The sequence below is a fragment of the Pleurodeles waltl genome, chromosome 2_1 (assembly GCF_031143425.1).
Source record: "Pleurodeles waltl isolate 20211129_DDA chromosome 2_1, aPleWal1.hap1.20221129, whole genome shotgun sequence".
Classification (NCBI taxonomy): domain Eukaryota; kingdom Metazoa; phylum Chordata; class Amphibia; order Caudata; family Salamandridae; genus Pleurodeles; species Pleurodeles waltl.
The window spans coordinates 191061131-191082857 of record NC_090438.1 but is presented as its reverse complement, the minus strand read 5'-3'; the positions used below and the strand labels follow the sequence as shown (position 1 = coordinate 191082857).

The window sequence follows — 21727 nt, the reverse complement described above, 5'->3', positions numbered from 1 at the left end:
GCACTTAAATAATTGTATATGTAAGAATGGTGACCCAAGACACAAGGTTACACAAACAATACATGTCCTAAAGCATGCCACAAGTTCTAGATTTTGAGAAACTGTTACTCTTTGATAATAATCAGATTCGTAAAGAATCACACCGGGATCTGCAAACCTTTATATACCTGTAATAATAACAGTGTGGTTCATTGCAAAGGATAGAAATTAAAACTAATAAACAACAGAGTATAAAATAATGGATATTACTTATTCACTAAGTCAAGATATCAAATTCAAAACATATGCCAATGTTAAACAATGTACAATTTGCAAACACATTTTCAATTTTATATAACTATCCATATATTGCATTATGTATTTCACGAGCTTTATTGAAAATTAAACATATTTTTACTAATCTGAATGTGTGATACAGGCAGTTGTTACATTTTTAACCAGCGTACTAATAATCACCTAAGCATACTTTCTTTGATTTTAAATGTGTTATTTCCAGCTCTCTGTTCACTTATACATCATTGAAGTAAGCCAAGCAATCATTATTTATAGAATCTAAATTCTGATACCCTTTTTTGAAGAAACTGTGATATTTATGGAATTTCAAACCACATATGGAAAGAAAAGTGATATATTGAGGCAACTCAAAGGGGCTTTGATTTTTCATTGTCCAATGCTTTTGTTTCAAATCAAATACAGACAGAGAATCTTATGACAATGACACGCCACTGCATTTGGAATTCAACAGTAAAACTAGTTCTTGTAGCTCTCTCAAATATAAGAATTCATGAAAATTAAGACGTAAATCAACACTCAAAAGATGAAAATCCTGCCCCATCTCCAAACAAACCCTACAACTCCCAAATTAACAAAATTCCGTCATCCTGATAAGTGCACTGTCCCACCCAATTTTTGGACTAGTCTGAAATAACCAAAAAAAAAACCAAAAAAAACTAACACACTAAAAAGGTTGTTTAGGTTATGTCGACAGTATCTGGAACCATCATATTTACTAAGTGTGTATAAGATGTCCTCTTCCATTAATTGCATGTCAATATTTCTAAGTGAATATCTATAAAGTCTGGTATCCCTCTGTTCTTGGCTCTGGCCTGACGGCTCACTACTGGACACTGGTACATTAAAACAGGAATAGAATATACAGCTTGTTTGTCTAGGTTCAGTTTTTTGGTGGGAGCAGACAATAACAGAATTTTCTTTTGAAAATTATGAGACACCGTTTTTGCAGCTATTTATCGGTCTGATACATAGGGTATCTAGCAAAACATTCTAAAAATAAGGATTTCAAATGCAGTAGTTAACAGAGTTTAAAATAATACAAAATGTTGTATATACCATGTGTGCACTATCCACTCCATTAACACTAGATTTTTGTAGTTGGCTTCTCATCGATATCTTTTAAAAATATTTTAAATGCAGCTTACCTGTAACCTTTAACTGAGTTGTACGCCTAATCAGCTTGCCGTCATACTTCAGCTCACAAGTATAATTCCCACTGTCTTCTTTCTGAACCTCACGTATAAGAAGTGCACTTCCTTTCTGGACAATTGAGCTTCTCCACATTTTTGGCTTACATTCCTGAAAAAAAGAAACATTTTGTAGAATGACTTACATATATTTGTACATATATTAAATATTTTCTTTCTGGAGTTGGATATTTTCGAATACGTCTGCGAAGACGAATTGGATTATAAATCACAAAAATTATTTGAGTCACAGGAGTGCAGTAATTGCTCTGGACTCTCAAAGTTGTGTTTCATGATTGCATAGGGACCATAGTTCTAACGCTAATAAGATGCTAATGACCTCTTAGAAGACTTGCCATATTATGATCGTTTTTAAGCACAGAGAATGTTATTCCTTTCCATATTCTAGGCCATTCCTGCTAACCTACTGTCCAGATTGTAACAAACAATGGAGGTCTGGGGCAACTACAACATTGAACGCCACAAACAAATTCATTAAAATGTTTGAAAGCAAACATAATGCAGAAAAAAATCCTTTTAAAAAGGCTACAAAGGCTAGTTTTCATAAGGCTAGTCAAAACACAAATAAAAAAGATGTCAGAAAAACTCTGGTCTTTGGCACACTAGTAATAAATAAGGGTCAGAATTCCATAATTCCAGTAGCTCTGTGGGTAGCACATTTTAATGGTATGTTGAGTGATGAAACCATACACTTAAACACCTGGACACACAAACTCCATACAAATGATGGTACTTTTTCATACGTCCTTCTGCCAGCTGTTGAAGCAGTCAGTCAGATCAAAGACAGTCACTAAATACAGGGCAAGCAGAGCATTGGCCTATATTTTAAAAAAACACTGCCAAAACCAACAGGTCTTGCCTGTGATATCTATTAGTTTTTTGCAATTGTTATTTTCGCTAGTTGGTCGCCACATGGGTGCGCACAAAAACGATGGCCATCTTGTATTGGTTTATCTAAAACACAAGAATTGAAACATGGCTCCAGTAGATCTGCACACATGAGTGGATACCATCTTGTAACTGTTTTTCTTTTGCTTTAAAAATATTCCAAAATAGTCACTGAGTATGCATGTGCATGCAATTTTATTTACTTTGCTTTAAGAAAAAAATACTAAAGATTGCCACTGTGCCTGAGCATTGATATACAGCTTATACTTTCCAATGATATTTTGTAACACAAAAAGAAATTCAGTATGGCTGCCGAATATGCATGCAGATGTATGGCAGACATCTCGCACACATGCACAAAGGCAGTCATCTGGCAATAGTATTAAAATTCATTTAAATATGGCCACTTGCTGATACAGTGGTGGGAGGTGGTAACAGCAGAGGGTCAAGCAGGTACTGGTGTGGTAATTAGTTCTATCAGTGAAAAACGAATTTAGCAATATTTCACTGTCAAGACATATAAAACACATTAGTATATGTCCTACCTTAACCACACACTGCACCCTGCCCTTGGGGCTACCTAGGGCCTACCTTAGGGGCGTCTGACATGTAGGAAAACTGAAGGTTTATGTCTGGCAAGTGGGTACACTTGCCAAATTGAATTTACAGTTAAAACTGCACACACAGACACTGCAATGGCAGGTCTGAGACATGATTACAGAGCTACTTATGTGTGGCACAACCGGTGCTGCAGGCCCACTAGTAGCATTTGATTTACAGCCCATGGCACCTCTAGTGCACCTTACTAGGGACTTACTAGTAAATCAAATATGCCAATCATGGATAAACCAATCAACCATACAATTTACACAGAGAGCATATGCACTTTAGCACTGGTTAGCAGTGGTAAAGTGTTCAGAATTCAAAAGCCAACAGAAATAGGTCAGAAGAAATAGGAGGCAGGAGGCAAAAAGATTGGGGATGACCTTGCATAAGCAAAAAAGTCCAACAAAAAGGATTAGAACTTTATTAAACACTGAAGTAAATATGACACACAAAATATACACTCTGGAGATTCTAGACAAAAGACAACAATACCAGAACCGAGAGTGCATGCCAAAGAAGGAAATCTCTACCATTGTCACTATTTTCTGGCCCCATCATTTAGAAATTATGAATATGATGCAGGACTCTTGAGAGAGGTCTGTGTTGTTCCTAGCCCCCCCCCGTGATCTGTGACTTTCCAATGATGTGGGTCACTCAAGAAGCACTAGCATCCAAATAAGAAAACTTTTAGGGCACACAACACTGAGCTTATGGTATAAGCACTTTGGATCCTTGAATGGGTGGTATAGTTTTCTTTTCTCTACTTTGTTTCTAGTACTTGCTAGCATTTATAGACCTCCAAACAGGGTCCATCAAAAGTAATAAAGTCACTATCCTGTTAGATTGTGACAAAGATTAACCTGAGTGCAATTTCTAGTACCTATGTCACAAAGCTGATAGGCTTAACTTAAAAAAAATAGGGAAGTACTGAAATAGCTAAAAAATCACACTGCAATCAAAATACAATTCCAAATTCTACAAATAGAGTAGTATTTATCAAACAAAATGATACCAAAAAAAGTAGATTTCAATATTGTGAACAGGAGATAGGGCATTTACAGATTTAAGAGAAAATAGCACCAATGAATTCTAAGAGCTAACTGTGGTCTAGCGGACGTTGACCTTGCTGCAGTTTGAGGTTGCAAAGAATTGTGGGTCTGATACACCAAGTAGATTAGTCCTGCTAGACACTAGAAGTAGGGAAGTTTAAAAATATTTAAAAATCCCAATATGAAAAGGGACTTTAGCGTTTGTCTGAGGAAAAATTTTCTCCATGCGAGATGAACGTGAAATTCAATGTGATGCTGTGGAACAGCCGGTGAGATACTTTTTGTGGTCGGTCTCCTGGAAGCTATGGAGCAAAAGTTTTGACAAAAGTTCCCAAATTTCTTTTGGTGCCCAACTAGCTGCTGGGGTAGACTTCCAATACCTTCCAGGACCTCAGGAGCGCATTAGAAACTCATAAGGTGTCAGGCAGAGTGCAAGAGCAAAGTCAAGTCCAGGTCCAGTTGCCACTGGTCAGCTGAGATTCTTCATAGGGATGTTCTCTTCAGCTATTTTATGTTTCAGAAGCCACCATGGTGATCAGCCATATGATATTTGGAGATCTTTCTGCCATTGGATTTTAAGTAGCAGGGGGTTGATTCTCCTCAGGTTCTTCTCACAGGTCACAGATCAAAGTGAAGCAGGCTCACTCTGCCTGGTATCATTTCACAAGAACAGCAGTGTTCTGAGGAAGGCTGGATAAGTGTCCGGCTTTGTGAGTGTTAGAAATTGAGTTACTGGTAGACTGGGGTGTGAGCCCTGGTCAAGCAGCAAACATACACCTAATCATGGTAGGGCACAAGCAAACCTAAAATTAACCTGTGCTCAACCTCCAGGTAGCTTGGCACAGACCTGTCAGGCTTAACAGAGAGGCAATGTGTAAAGTATTTGTGAACACTTAAAAAAATAAAATAGTGATGACACCACACAAAAAGATCCCACACCATGTTAGAAACGCAGAGCTTAATTTAATAAATAAAACAAGACCAAAATGAAAAATTCCAATTAGTAGATCCTGAGATATGTAATTTTAACAACTGAGGCAAAAGTACCACATAAAAGCTGAAAGTGCTAACTGTGATTACCTGGTCATGCCAGACTGGGTCAAAGTAACTGATGGAGCACGGGCAGACTACATGGACCCACTTAGGTCTGCTGAACACAGTATCTTAAATCCTGGTGTGTGTTCTGTGTGGTGTTGCTTTGCGAAACCTCACATTGTTCAGCATTGGTTCTGAGTAAGCAGTGCAGCGAGCCTTTGCACGTCTTGGTGTCACTTTGCGTTGGTTCTGAGGAGTTGTGAGGTAAGGCTTTGTGGTGCTTGATGTTGCTTTGCATTGGTTCAGAGGAGCTAAGTGGCGAAGCTTGGCAGGGCCTTGCATCACTTTGTGTCTGTTGCGATGAGCTGGCAGCGGTGTGGCGAGGCTTTGTAGAGCATGGCTTCAATCAGAGTCAATTCCAATGAGACTGGCAGCTGTGAAGCATGGCCTGGCAATGTTTTGCATTGCTTGGCACCAGATCTGACGAGTCCCAAAGCTGGGATAGACAAAAGCACCTTCAGGCCCACCGCTAAGAGTCCACGAATGGGGTGGCACCACTTAGGAGGGCAGGACTCACAAAGTGTTGGAAATCTGTCTCTGAGACTTCTGATCAGGATACCAGCCAACTAGCACTTGGAGTCACTGTGGGTTCAAGAGATGCAGGACCAGTCCATCTCACCGAGGCAATAGGGCAGCAGGCAGCAGGCAACAGGCAGCAGGCATCAGGGAAGCATAGCAAGGCAGTAGTCCTTCAGATCAGCAGTCTTTCAGGGCAGCAGTCCAACAGAGTGGCAGTCCATGTAGCAACACAGCAGTCTTTCTTCCTGGTGGAGTACCCGCAGGTCTAGAAGGGTTTGGACTTTGCATACATCTAGCAATAATAGCATTATATTTAGATTATATATAGTTTATTGAATGTATTTAACCACAAAACTCTCTCTCCTTTTATCTTTAATAAACTTTTTTAAATTAAATCACAATATCATAATTTAACATTTAACCATTATTAGGGTTACGGTAACAGTGACATCATCTTTTCTAATGTAATATTTTTTAACTTTGGGATCCCTATATGCTTGAAAATGTAGTTAAATTCAACTTAATTTATTTTAATTATTGATTTAACACAATATTTATCATTCATACGGATTAGGGTCATAATGGCTGATATTAGGTTAGGGTTAGTGTTGAGGTGACAGGGTTGAAGTAAAGTGTTATTTGTGATAAGGTATTATAGATGGGAGTATACAAGTGATGTAGGGCCAAGGAGTTACTGTTATGGGCGTTCTAATGTCAGGAAAAAAAGGAGGAATAGTGGACAACAAAGAGGTAGACCATGTGGAAGTGGTGTTGGGTGAAATCACAACACACATTTATGTATGTATGGTGGCAACATGATGCTCCAGGCGCCTCCCAGACCCAACTCTATCACTGCCCCTCCCTTTTAGGGTATTCTGCATGCTCTGAAGTAGCAGGGTTTGAGGTTCTTCTTTTATACACAGTTGTGATTTGAAGTGGAGAGAGGCTGTTAGAGGCATGCCTTTAAAGTACACAGATTCCCTGCCCCAACTACCTAACTACAGGGGGTATACAGTCCTTTTTGTGGAGACAGGACACAGCCTATGCAGGGGTCTTGTGCACTACAAAGATTTTTCTTTGAAATTTGCCTACTTCAAAGACAGACTTGGGTATAAGTATTGGACCTTTGACCCCACAAGGTTAGAATCCTTTGGACTGAGGTCATTCTGTCAGGAAAAAGAGCTGGATGCTGTAGGAGGGACTGCCACTCTGCCTGTTGCTTTGCTGTGATGGCCTGCTGCTTGCTGCTTCTGTCCTGAGAGTGAAAGGACTGGACTTTGCTTTCTATATCCTGCTTTCCAAGGTTCTTCAAGGGCTTGAACTAAGCCTGACTCCAGTAAGGAAGTCTCAGGGAAATCAAAGACTTCATCTACCAGTGCCCAGGCTCTTCTGCTGAGAGTCCTGATTTGCCAAGTCATGCCAACTACAATCCCTGGGCCCTCGGAAGTGTAAGCTGGTGACCTGAAGAAGAAAATACATGCACTGATGTGCTGCAGTGGATAAATTGATGCAGCGCCTGTGTCACAGCTGAAGAATCATTGTAGCACCTGTCTTGCGGCTGCAGAATCGATGCAGCACATGTTTCTCCACGGCTCAATCAACACAGCTCGTCTGGATTATCCACGCAATGTCCCTGGGGTGTCAATTTATCATCGACCTTGCACTGCAGTAAGGAACCAAGGCTGGAAATCAACACATTGCCTTTCTGTGAGGAAAGAATCAACGCATCACCTACCCTGCCAGTAAGAAAGGGATGTATTGTCTCTCCTGAGAGGAAAAAATTGACACATCACCTTCCCGGCGCAATAAGGAACAGAGGCATCACTTTGCTTTTCGGCGCCTCACATCGTCTGCAGTCCGCATTATCTTTGTTTTCCGCATCCTAGGTACTGTGTGTTAAAAAGATACACCATTGATTCCCATGGATTAAGACTCATCTAACTTTTAAAAAGTTATATCTTTATTTGTGTATGTTGGGTTTCTGTCATTTTGGTCTTCTTTTACTCAGATAACTATTGGCTATTTTTCTAAACTGGTGTGGAGTACTTCTGTGGTGTTTTCACTGTGTTATTGTGTGTGTGTACAAATATATTGTATATTGCCTCTGAGATAAGCCTGACTGCTTGTGCCAAGCTACCAAGAGGGTGAGAAGGGATTATCTTAGCTGTGTGTCTCTGACTAGAGTGAGGGTCCCTACTTGGACAGGCTGTAAACCACTGCCAACTACAGACCCCATTTCTAACATTGGTGATCAGCGGTGAGGATAGGATGTTTTTGTACTTTATTTATTTTCCTACTGGTCATTTATTAAGCACAACTGTCACTCCCAAAGGAGTATCCTGGAGCAAGTGCGGATTCAGAACGGAAGAAAAGATCTGCTGAGGAGGGAGAGAGCCCAGACAAAAAGGTGAGCTAAGTGCTCACAAGATGAGGGAATAACAAAGAGAGTTTAGGATTTCGAAAGAGCCATGTTTTGAGCTGCTTTTGGAAACTAGCTTCCGCATTTACAAACCTTAGATGTCTGGACAGGGAGATTCAGGCTTTGGTCCTAAAGCATTGAAAAAATGATCCCCTATGGTTTTCAATCTAAAAGATGCTGGGTGAGCAGATTGGCCTGTGAGGACCTCAAGGTTCTGCAAGTTGTGTAATGAGTGAACCTAGCTGTGAGGAATTTAGGTCCAGTCACTCTAAATGCTTTATAGGTCATTAGAAGAATTTTAAAAATAACTTTTTTGTGAACCGACATCCATTGAAGAGTTTTTAAGTCTGCTGAAGCTGATCTTATAGGTTATTTGAGGACTTCTCTAGCAGCGGTATGTCGAACAACTTGGAGTTTATGAACAGTCTGTGTAGAACAGCCAGCATACATGTTGTTATAGTAGTCTAGCCTTGAAGTGATGAGCGCAGAGGCTACGGTTTTCTTGGTGGAGAGGAGCAGGAGGTCAAATAATTTATTTAGAGATTTGATAAGGTTAAAACAAGTCCCTGCAATCGCCAAGGCCTGGGGGCAGAATTACAGGGAGGTACCTCATTTTATGCCAAGGTTTCTGATAACCTCCACTGTGGCAAGGGGAGTGAGAATTGCACCTGGCCACCATTCAGAGGGCACAAAGTCATTTTATTTACCCAGTAGCATAATCTCTGTTTTGTCAGTGTTGCATTTCAGATGATTAGCAAGCATCCTCTGGATGATCGTAGTTAAGCATTTTTTTGAATTCTGCTCACAGCCCAGTGAGGATTTATCTCGCAATATTATCAGCTGGATGTCATCAGCACACAAAACAGTATCCATTCCAAAGGATGTTATCAAGGAAACTAATGGGGCCATATAAATGTTAAATAATATTGGTCTTAGTAAGGAACCATGCGGGACACCAGAAGTAACTGTGAATTCTTCAAAAGAATACTAGCCCAGCTTGACTATCTGTCTACGATTAGTGAGAAATTATTTTAACCCAGGAAAGGCCTGTCCAACAATTCCACAGTTTCTGACCCGCTGGAGAAGTATGTCATGAGGAATGGTGTTGAATGCTGCTGATAGGTCCAGTAAAATCAGCAAAGCCTTCTTTCCTGCATCCAGCCTTAGCTTTAATGTTTCTGCAACTTCCAGCAGGGTAGATTCCGTAGAATGCTTGGGGTGAAAACCTGCTTGCCAAGGGTGAAGTACATTGGATTTTTCTATGAATGCTAGCAGTTAACCAATTTTTCTATTATGTTTTTCAGGGTCAGCAATAGCATAGATTAGACACTGTGGCAGAGTCACCGACAACTTCCATTCAGCGGGGACTTCCGCAGTGCACACGGAATTATTCAGTAGCTGATTGATCACTTTATGAAGAACATGGGGAGGACAAGGATCATTAGGTGATCCAGATTTACAGGCTAAAATATCCTGGGGGGACTGGGCCAGCAAGATTGTTTGAAAAGTTGCCAGAGTACCACTTGCTGCTGTCAATGGATCATCATTCCCCAATTGGTTACAGGGAAGTTCGGAATGGGAAAATCCCTTTGGATAGCATGTATCTTATCTATAAGATAGGAAGAGATCTGGTCATATAGAGGTTGTGATGGAGGAATCTGTGTTTCTAGTGCCCTTGGTTTAAAAAAGGAATTTGAGGTCTTGAAGATAATTTTTTGAACATGATCGTTTTTCTCAATTAGAGTAGAGAATTATGCCTTTTTTGCACACCTATTCTGCTTTTGATATGCTTTTAGTACTAACCTAAATTGTACCTGTTCATCTGGATCATAAGCCTTACTCCATTTTCTTTTAAGTTGCTTACAGAGTAAATGTTGACCTCTTGAGGCCTGATTGAACCAGGGGGGTGGAGATAGAGATTTAGATCTTCTCTTTACAGAAGGGGCTGACGATAATCTAGTGGCTGATTGAGATATCCATTTGTTAAATGATTCCACGTTGTCTGCAATACTGCCCTAAATAGGAGGGTATATTCAGTTAGTAGTTTTGAGAATCTCTGGTCCGTTGATGACTTGCCCCATGAATGTGTACTGGAGGGAACCAACTGGGGAGTCAGGGACAGAGGTTTGCCTCGCTCATGCTTAATTTTGAAAGGAAGGAACAAGTGGTCTGACCAACTCTGCCGCATGGAAGCCACTACTAATAGCTTAGGATTGTTGAAGCAAATACAATAATTTTCTGTAATCCTAAAGAGTTTAAGGTATCAGATACATTAATTACCTCTGGGTTATTGCCACGATCTAGTTGAAAATTGGAATTTCCCATGATAGTAAAGTTGGAGTACTAAAGTACCAAGGGAGTTAGACCTTCACTCAGAGAGGCCAGAAAGGTAGCTCCTAGACCAGGAGGCCGGTAAATCAAAGCCCCAGCAAAGGATTGAGAGGCGCTGAGCCTAAAACAGAACCTTAGGCTCTCTGTCCCTGTAAAGAATCAAAGTTTGAAAGCCTCTACCTGGAATGAATTTCTGTAAATAATAGTGAGACCTCTGCCCCAAAGATCAGGTCTGTCCTGCCTGGAGATGCTATACCCTTTGGGGAGTGCATGGGCAATGTCTGTTACCCCAATCTTTAGCCAGGATTCTGTAATAAACAGAAAGTCAACCTGGTGCTCGGAAATAAGGTCATAAACTTCCACAGAGTGTTTGCTAAGGGAACAAATGTTTATCAGGCCGCCCTCCAACGTGCATAGTTTATGAAACATCTGCACCATTTGCAGTGTTGGATCTGGTACCCCAAAGCCGGCTTTACATTTTATACAGGTGCCAGGGCCTTCAGTATTACATAAAGAGATAGTAATATCTGAGTGAGGCATGGACTTAGAGCAGGAATTTAAAAAGGCAGCTAACATAGGGATACCTGATAAAAATGGGCAGTGTGGCTGACGGTGGTCACAGTCCGGTCACTGACAGGAACAGACGAGCTTACCTTTGACGTACAATTGGGACACCAGCACTGTGCCCGATGTGCGTGTCCACCGCGCATCCACGCCATAGAAAAAATTAAATAGTAATGTTCCAAAGACCCAGCCAAAAGACTAGAGAGCCCAAAATCAAGACAGTGACTGTAAAACAGGCTTCCCAAAACCAGAAAGTGGATAAAATAAATTGTCACTGCTGGTAAAAACTCCACAATATATTGCTTAAAATGAATTCTAAGTTAAAAAAGGAAAGCCCCTCCAACATTCAAATACTTCATTAACTGTCAGTAATTCAATGTTTCAATAATTCCAGAGTTCAAAAAAACACTTCAGCAAAGATTCCCCCTCACAGAATCTCACAATCTGTATGTGAGGCTATCCACTGCGCGTCCGTGCTGTGGAACGAATTAAAAAGGAAAGTTCCACCGACCCAGCCAAAAGACTAGAGCACCCAAAATCAAGATGGCGGCTCTAAAACAGGCTTCCCAAAACCAGGAAATAGATGAAAGAAAGTCGGAGTGCTGGTAAAAACGCCACAATATATTGCCTAAAACCAATTCTAAGTTAAAAAAGGAAACCCCCCAACCTTCAAATACTTTACATACAGTGATTGGTGTACACCACTTCCATATCACAGACCACTACTCCCCAATATACTGGTTTGATTTTCTCTTTTTGCAACTTTTGAGTTTGATTCACAATCATATCTCAGTCTGGCGAGTCATCTGTTGGAGCTGCAGACTTGGGTGTTTGAGCAGGAGCGGTTGGAGACCTAGTCAGTGCTTCATCTCAAAAAGTTCTGTAAGGAGCTCAATTGTCCTATTAAAGGCCTCACTAAACAGGAAGAACTGCAAAAGGTGCTGAGTGCCTGGTTGGCAGCAATGATAAGCACAGAAGGAAGAACAATGCTATTGACGGGGGAGAGGAGCAAAACCTGCCTGATGATTTGGTGGAGAATCAGGATCTGCCTGAGAGGAAGGCACCTTCCAGGGTGAGCAGCAGTGTTTCTTCAAGAAGTCTAACCCCAGAGGAGCTGGAGGACAGGCAGGAGGATAAAAGGCTCCAAATGGAGCTAGAGGCATTCAAGCTGAAGCATGAGATGGAGCTTCAGTTGGAACCAGACAGGTTCAAAAGAGAGGCAGAGAGAGAGAAAATCACCATACAGGAAAAAAAAATGCTTTTTGTTCAAGATCTGAGCTTGAAGGAGTTAGATCTAAAAAGCAGGTCCAGCACAGACGGTGGCAGCAATTCTACAATGCAGTTTGAGGGGAAGGTACATATACCCAAAAATGCGGTGAAGGATATTGTTGTGGGGGATGACATAGAGCAGTGGCTCAGGGGTTATGAGGTGGCACTGAGGATGCACAGGGTCCCTGAGAGAGATTGGGGGGCAGGCCTGTGGAAGTATTTCTCAGTGGAGGGGAGGGATACCTTGTTGGCCTTAGAAGTAGAAGATCAGATGAGGTACCCTGCTATGAATCATTCCCTGACCAGGAGGTATGGTCTCACTGAGAGAGTTGCGGGGTAAAATTAAGGGAGGGCACTAAGCTTGTGTCTAAAACTTGGGTGGAATATGTTGATCCTTTCTGAAGAGCACTGGATATTTGGGTGAAGGACAGCAAGGTCACAGACTATCAGGGACTGTACAATTAGATTGCATGCAAGCACTTGTCTAGTTGTTTTCCAGAGCTACACCAGCAGTTGATTGACAGCAAGCTTACTGACCCCAGGAAGCTTGTCAAGGAGGGAGACCACTGGCTCAGCACCAGGGTCTAAAAGAGGTTGTATGTGAGAGACTCAGCCAAGGGTGAGCAGGGGCCCCAGCAGAAGAAGAAAAGGGAGAGGTCAAGGGAGACACAGACAGGTCCCATGATAAGGAGGGAGAAAAAGGTTCCAATGTCCCTTCTGACAGGAAAGAGGGAGGTTCTGGTGGGTGCTTGCCAAGGGCACCCCATTTTCAAACCTGTTACTTTGAGTGTTACCAGCTAGGACACAAGAAAGGAGACTCTATCCTTAGAAACCCCCCACTGGTGGACTCTCTACTGGGGTGGCCAATGTGACCTTAGGGAGAGACATTCCCCAGGGGCAGGTCATAGATCATGCCGTGCTCTCCCTTAGTAGAGAGGCGGACTCAGAGGGTGAATTGGTGATCCCTGAGGGGGGAGTCATCACTTCCACCTGGTGACAGTGAATGTGGTCCCAGTCTCTGTTCTGAGAGACAGTGGGGCTAGCCATACCATGGTTATTGAAAGAATAGTCTCCCCAGAGCAGTACACCGGCCAGGTGTGTAGAGTGACTCTAGCCCAGGGGCAGGACTTTTTCCACCCTATGGGTCTGTTGTCCCTAGAGTGGGGTGGAGTGGGGAGGTGACCTAGAGAAGGGTCATAGTTCGTCCCCAGATGCCCATAGACTACATTCTCGGGAATGAGTTGCCACTGTTGCCAGGCTAACTGGGAAGGGTGGCGCCAATGGCACTCTAATAGTTCAGTTTTCTGGGGGTACCACTTCAAAGTGGAAAGGTAAAGGACCCAGGCCAGAGGGGTAGGAGGAGGGAGAGCCCACCCCTGTTGTCTTTTCTGTCTGATGGTACACAACCTAAATTGAGTGATCAGTCTCAAGATACCACCCCTGAGCAGGTGGGAGATGAAGTGGAAAAAGGGTGCAAGGCACCTCGGGCTACTGCCCCCACATTTTGAAACCACAGGGGCTAGAGACCCCGTGATGGCCTGGGGCCTGGCTCTTGACACTGACAGCTGTCAGTGGCCTCTGTTGGTTGCTTTACCCGTGGTCAGAGTTTTCCCTGTTTTGGAGACCGAAGTCAGACCCAAGGGGTGTAATGAGCCATATCACACTGTTGGCCATAGTGGTACTGTCTGCCTACTGGGATGCATCTGTGAGCAAGATAAGGTTAAGTGCTGCACATATGGAGTCCACAGATAAGGAGAAGTGTTCCCCATAGGTTAGTTCAGTGGACCCTGAGATTGTAGCTAGAGGGATCCACCTGGGTCCATAGAGGCGAAGAACTGGCAAGAGCCACTGCAGAAGTGGACCATTGAACAGGTTCTATTGCACTAACCAGATAAATCCAGCAAGGTATTGATTGACCTACCCTGGCTTTAGGCTGGGAGGAGGTTGTGTTGGAAATGGCACTTTTTGCAGGGTTATCCAGAAATGTTTTGCTTCTAACCTCCTGTTTTTGATCTTGTTCTGAATTTCGTTTTTGTTGGCTTTAGGACTCTGGGCACTTTACCACTGCTGACCAGCTCTAAAGTGCAAGTGATCTCTCTCTAAATTGTATTGGTGATTGGTTTATCCATGATTGGCATATTTGATTTAATAGTAAGTCGCTAGTATAATTTACCATGAGTGTCCATGGCCTGTAAATCAAAAGCTACTAGTGGGCTTGCTGCACCAATTGTGCCACCCACATGTCGCAGACCTGCCACTGCAGTATCTTTGTGTGCAGTTTTAAACTACTATTTTGACCTGGCAAGTGCACCCACTTGTTAGGCCTAAACCTTGTCTCCTACTACATGTAAGTCACCCCTCAAGTAAGCCCAATGCAGCCTAATGGGCAGGATGCAGTGTATTTAAAATGTTGAGAAAATGTACATAAAGTTAATCATACACCATAGCTGCTAGGCATCTGTTTATCTTTATTATGTTGCCATGTGCTCGACAAACCTCCTGAACTTTGATGATTGACCTTGTGCTCGCAGCCTTGGGCTGCAATCTGTTTATCGCTGCCATATTACTTTTTCCAATTACAGTTCAGAGAATTGTCGTGCTTAATCAGTAACTGCCAGAACAAGTTTGTACAGGTCGTTGCCACCTCCTGCCAGCTGCATCTGTACCTTCTCCCACCACACGTGTATCCCTGAAATATTCTGAAGGCCGCAGAGGACCTTGAATACGATAGGGGTGGAGTTGTCCTCTGACTAAGCAGTTTTGTGTGTATATAAGGTTGGGTGCCCCAGAGTGAAGGGGCAGCCTCGTAGGATAGTCACTTGACTGTCCTGGGACTCTGTATTAGCTCAAGCTATAAATCCATGTAATAAACTTCTCTTTATTCCTCCAGTTGGTGACTCCGTCTGATTTGTGAACTCTCTGCTAAATTGACCCTGAGGACATAAAGGGTGTCCCTCCACCGCTGGGAAGGAGACCCCGGGTGGAGGTCAAATCTTTCCTGGTTCCTCAGTTGGCGCCCGAACAGGGACCCGAGTCAGGCATCCAGGGGACAGACCAGGTGACGGAGGACTCACGATTGGATTTCCAAGGGAGGCGCCCCACACCAGATTCTGAGCTTCGTTCTCTGTCGTGGACCTGCGGATTTCCACTGTGCGTCTTCCAGCCGGCTCGACTTCTCCTGGCGCTGTCTGAATTCGGGTCTCTGTTTCCTGTGAACTACTGGAGTCCCCAACTGTCGGACCATAACAGAAGTGTCAGGTAAGGACGGGAGTTGAAAGATTCCTGTCTATAAAAAGGTCTGTGAGTATTGTACGGTTTCTATCGCTATTTGCAAAGACCGACGTCAGTGGTAAGACTGACCTCAGTTGTCATTTAAGTATATAGGAAGCAAAAGGCATATTTGCCACTTATTTGGTGTATTCAAACCACGGATGTAAGATTTTTTTTTTTTAAATATACTGGAAAAATGCCAACGTTCAGTTGTTTCAGGAAATTATGTTGTTGTCTTTGCAGTAGGGACTCCTGCCTGGAGGAAACATGCCCCGCTCCTCCGGTCGGGACTCCGAATCATGATATATATGTTAAATATGGCATAGGTCCGATTATTTGGTCTGATATATGGAGAAAAAGAACCAAAGGTAGTTCTGATTTGCAATGGCCTATTCACGGGACATTTGATAAAGATAAATTAGACTATTTACAGGAACGTTTGTTTGTGACAAAAAGTAGACCAGGGATGTTTGATTCACTACGGACTTGGCAAAAAGCAGCAGACCAAAGACGTAGTAAGGCAGAGAAAGAATTACAGAGACATAAGACCAGGACGGTGACTGAAAAGGTATATGACTCTGACGTAGCTGACCATCAACAGAAAATATTAGAACATGACCGAAGGCTTCACTTACAAACTGATAAGTGTTACCCTTCCAGGACAGTAGTGGATAAGCCACAAGAGGAAGACCCCCTTTTAAATGATATGTTAGATAAACCCCCGTTATATACTCCACCAATATATCCTACACTACATCCTCAACCTGCACCAGGTGACCCTATTGTGCCACCCCCGGTTGGATCTCAGGCAAGTGCTCCGCCACCCACCACCACCCCTCCTGTCACCAGACCTATAGAGGACACACCCCGCCCGACTGTACCCACCCCTCGACTGGCCCCCGTTTGGCCCACCCCTGACTCCTGTTTAGACACCACACATACCCCCCACCCCATGACCCAGCGAAAGCGCACCCTGCGCGGACATTTGTTCTCTAATTCACAAGAGGAAGATGTCATTGAAGAAATGACACAGAGGTGGATGACTAATTGGAATGACTATGGGGTCAGGGACATTGTCCACACTATGAAACAATGGGATAGTTTAGTTCAGTTACATGCAGCCACCCTTATGTGCAACATTATAATACAAGAATATGAGGATGATGATTCCTCAGCTCCAGCTGGACTGGTGGACCTCCAAAAACGCGCCTCTACTGGGCTGCCGTTTGGTTCTGGTCTACATGATTATGTTGTTACTCTTCTTGTATATAGAGACCGCCTGTGGACATGTAGCCCTTCTATAAGGGCATCCATGTTTCCCATGAGAGAGGTTCCTCCGGTTTGGCGAGAACCGGTGACGGGTGACGCTGGCCAAGTTATTACCGCAGGGCATTTTCAACAAATGTGGGTACACACCCATGGAAAAGATCTGAAACATATACCCTAAAAGCCGCCTTACCTGACCCCCGTAAGAACCCTGCAGGATATTATAAAGAATTGCAACATATTCTTGAATCATGTACTATGACGTTGTCCGATATTGACATGTTAATGGCAGCAGTAGTCGCGCAGGAAGTATGGTCAAAAATACGGAGGCACGACCATGCTGAACTAGGGGGCACGTGGGACCAATTGCAAGCAGCAGAAAGAGACAGGGTTGGGGGAGCAAAACCAGACCCACATATATTGGCTCTCCCACTGCGTATTTTGGATTTAATGAAGACCATACTTGCACCACACAGGATAAATTGGGATAAATTGGCCGCCTGTAAACAGAAAAAGGATGAGGGTGTTTCAGACTTTTATACAAGGTTTGAGGGTGTCTTTTCTGATTACAGCGGCCAAGACATGACTACTGAAGGGTGGATAAGACTCTTTGTTGACAAATTCGTGGACAATTTATTACCAGACATAAAGGGAAAATTTAAATTGTGTGAAAGTACGTGGCCAGTCTCTAGTGCCACTGGAATACTGACAATGGCCCAATATTATGAGAACAGGGAGATAGAAGAACAAGAAAAAAACGAGAAAAAAACAAAAGAGTTGAAAACAAAGGTGTTATTTCAGCAGGCCTGCCCTCAGCCCCGTCAACAGCAGTCCAGATCAAGGTCACAAGGACCTCCCAATGACAGAAGGCAGTCCCAACGCCCTCCCCGGTCTTCCCTCTCCTACAATCAGTGCGCCTATTGCAAGCAGGAGGGCCACTGGAAGAATGACTGCCCCAATAAGGACAACTCTACAGGCCATCCCATGCCCCCACTGCAACAGGACAACAGACCACGTGGTAGGTCTGGTCTTGCAGACAGACCCCGCCAGCAGGCCCCTTCACGGTCCCACAGTACCCCCGCCCAAATTATTTTGATGCTTCATCCCAGCGTCAATATTTTAATGATGACTATGATGCGTATGAAGGTCAGGGGTCCTCCTTTGACTAGGACAGCCTTCGACAGAGGGGGGTGGGACCAGTTTCTATTCCTGTTAGGAAGAATGGCCCTCACGTTGAGGTACAATTAGACGGTACTTCACATGATTTTTTGGTAGACACTGGGGCCACTAAATGTTCTGTTAAACAGGAAGAGGTCCATGGAGTCCCTCTGTCTGTCAATATTAATGTCTCTATGGGTTTTTCTGGTGTTCCGGTGGCTAACCCCGTCTCCCAGCCGCTGCATGTTGCTATAGATCCTTACACCATTAGCTCCCCTCTCATTCTTACTTCAGCCTGTAGTGAGAATTTATTGGGTTTGGACTTATTAAAGAAATTGGACGCCACCATTTATTGCTCTCCGGATGGAGTTCATGTCACTCTAGGTCCAAATATTTACCCGTCACAATTTTTTGTCAAAACCACTTCCACCCGAACTTCGAGATTTGCCAGACATTTTATGGGCCACACATAAGGATGAAGTTGGATGTCTGGACATACCACCGTATGTCATACGCTTGAAAGCCAATGCCAAATTGCCTCGACTTCCCCAATACAAATTATCCCAACACATTGAACAACAACTCAAACATATTGTGACCCAGTTGATTGATTTGGGTGTCATTGAAGAAACGCATGGTAATGATTGTAACAGTCCTGTCCTTCCTGTTCATAAAAAAATATCTGATGGCATCGCGTCTCCAGGACTCCGATTTGTTATTGATTTACGGGCGGTCAATAAGATTGTAATACCCCAGTTCCCTGTTGTTCCTGACATTACGACATTATTAACAATGATACCTGCCTCCGCTACTTGGTTCTCTGTTATCGATCTTAAGAATGCATTCTTTAGCATTCCCATTCATCCAGATAGTAGACACATCTTTGGGTTTTCACTGGGTGGTCGCAGTTTCCGGTTCTGTCGCGCTCCACAAGGCTATACTGAATCGCCTAGCATTTTTAGCCAGGCCCTCAAGGGTCAATTAGATGCCTTTGTTTTTCCTTTCTCCTCGACGCTGGTTCAATATGTGGATGACCTTTTAATAGCATCCACTTCAGAACAAAATTTTAAAACAGATACTGTAGCCTTATTGAAACATCTAGCACACCATCACCATATGGTCTCCCTCTCCAAATTGCAATATTGTAGACAGGAGGTTATATACCTAGGACACCTCCTGTCTAAGGAGGGACGTACGTTAACGGCTGAGAGAATACAAGCTATACGAGACATACCGGTTCCAAGGACACAGAGAGACGTTAGGGCCTTTATAGGTATTACCTCCTTCTGTCATCAATGGATTCCTAATTATTCTCTTTTGATAAAACCATTTTTGCATCTCACCCACAAAGATTGTCCTGAAAAGATTGAATGGAATGATGATTTTCAGTCTGGTTTTGATGAATTGAAAAATACACTCTGCACAGCACCTGTACTGGGTACGCCTGATTATCGCAAAGATTTTCAGTTATATGTGAGCGAGAGAAATGGATGTTCACTATCAGTGTTAACCCAAGAGCATGGCGGCAAACAACACCCCTGTGCTTATTTTTCGGCCCTACTGGATCCAGTGGCCCGTGCACTCCCGAGCTGTCTACGAGCAGTAGCCGCTGCAGCGGTCGCAGTGCACCAGTCGGCCGGGATAGTCATGGATTCACCCCTCACCCTGTTGGTCCCACACACTGTTGACGCATTATTGAACAAAACAAAAACACAGCATCTTACTAATGCACGATTAACTACTTATGAACTGACACTTTTAGCTAGTCATATAACATTAAAAAGGTGCAACACGCTCAATCCTGCCACTTTATTGCCAATTACTGAAAAGACTGAAGATTCTTATGATGACATACATGACTGCATTCTCCGGACGGAGGATGAAACAAAAGGGAGAGTGGACTTACAGGACACTCCACTGAAAGACCCTGATGGCATATTATACGTAGATGGCTCATGCATCAAGCTACCCGATGGCACTAACTCTGCAGCCTATGCAGTTACAACAGCTACCACTGTAGTTGAAACAGCTAGAATACCACATAACTCTGCTCAGGCCGCAGAATTAATAGCTCTAACACGAGCCCGTGAGTTAAGTAAAGGACTTAATGTGAATGTGTACACAGACAGTCAGTATGCATTTGGCGTAGCACACAATTTTGGTCGCTTGTGGGCTGAACGAGGATTCCTCACTTCACATGGGACACGTATTCAACATAGGACCCTTATAACTAACTTACTTTCTGCCCTGGCGTTGCCCAAAACAATGGCTATCATGAAGTGTAGTGCACACAAAAAGGTGACAGATGAAACTGCATGGGGCAACGCCCTAGCCGATCAGACAGCAAAAGATACAGTGTATGCAAAGACAGGACACATGTATGTGGTAGATAGTACAGAGAAGGTTCGTCCCCATGAAATATTTGGGAACACGGTAGAGAGTGTCAGGAAGATACAGGATGAGGCAACTGAACAGGAGAGAAAGGAATGGGAAGAAGGGAAGGCCAAGTTAGATGAAAATACACTGTGCTGGACAGATCTGTCACAGAGGGAAAGATGGATGTTACCCGATGCATTCGTTCTGCCAGTAGTGACTATGGCCCATGGTCCTGCACACGTTAGTGCGAAAAGCATCTGTGATTTGCTTGATCTGGTTTGGTCTAATAAAAATATCAGAAGAGTAGCTGACCAACTGGTTCAATCTTGCATGATTTGTTTACAACATAACATAGGGAAGGGTGCCTCAGTCCCCGCTGGGCATTTTTCCCCACCAACGTATCCCTTTGAAGTACTACAAATGGATTATATTGAGATGGAAAGGTGTAATAACTTGAAATATGTCCTAGTTGTGGTCTGTATGTTTAGTAAGTGGGTAGAAGCCTACCCTACTAAAGATAATACTGCCCTTACCACCGCAAAGGTACTTCTGAAGGAGTTCTTCCCACGGTTTGGGGTCCCAAGGTGTGTCTGGTCAGATAATGGGAGTCATTTTGTAGGGCAGGTGATGAAAAGGGTGTGTGAAGGGTTGGGACTCCGCCAGAAGTTTCATGCAGCTAACCACCCCCAGTCAGCAGGACTAGTTGAAAAATATAATGGCACACTTAAATTGAAGATGTCAAAAATATGCGCAGAATGCGGTATGCGGTGGCCGGACGTGTTGCCCCTGGCTTTAATGTCTGTCAGGATGACGCCTCACTCTAGATCAGGGTTGTCACCCCATGAGATAGTGATGGGTAGGCCAGCAAATGTCTGGGGGGGTCCCTCGACCTCACAAGTACTCAGAACTAGAACATCCTGTTTTGATGGACTATTTAAATGAACTCACTAATTCTTTGCGTTCTATTCACCAACAGGTGCGTGAAGCACTCCCATCTGTATCCACTGATCCAGGCCACAAGATACTACCTGGAGACTGGGTCCTCACAAAGAATTTCCAGCGGAAAAAGAGTCTCGAGCCTCGATGGAAAGGTCCGCGACAAGTCCTCCTTGCTACTCGAACAGCAGTTAAAGTCGAGGGAGCTAAGAATTGGATACATGCATCCCACTGTAAGAAAGTACCCCTACTCGTACCCTCTGATGAAATAAAAAGTGGTGACCACTCGACGACTGAGGACCATTTCAGCAACACTACGCGGAGTGATAAAGAACAGAACGACAGTGTGCTGCAGGAGGTTCCCTCAGATTTTGGTCACACTGAACAATTGTTTCCTGACCATACCATACCACAGTCCACAAGATACGATTTCCGCCCACGAAAATAAGAAAATGAACAATGAACTGATTGCTTGTCCC

General features: G+C 43.4%; 1 protein-coding gene across 1 annotated transcript in view; it reads right to left on the bottom strand.

Annotated features, from left to right (window-relative positions):
• The window catches only part of IL1RAPL2 (interleukin 1 receptor accessory protein like 2), a 1519353-nt gene that overhangs the window by 1292098 nt on the left and 205528 nt on the right, over positions 1–21727 (bottom strand). Inside the window, exon 3 of the mRNA XM_069212386.1 lies at positions 1440–1593. Coding sequence (XP_069068487.1) covers positions 1440–1593 — 154 coding nt within the window. The remainder of the gene's footprint in view (positions 1–1439; positions 1594–21727) is intronic.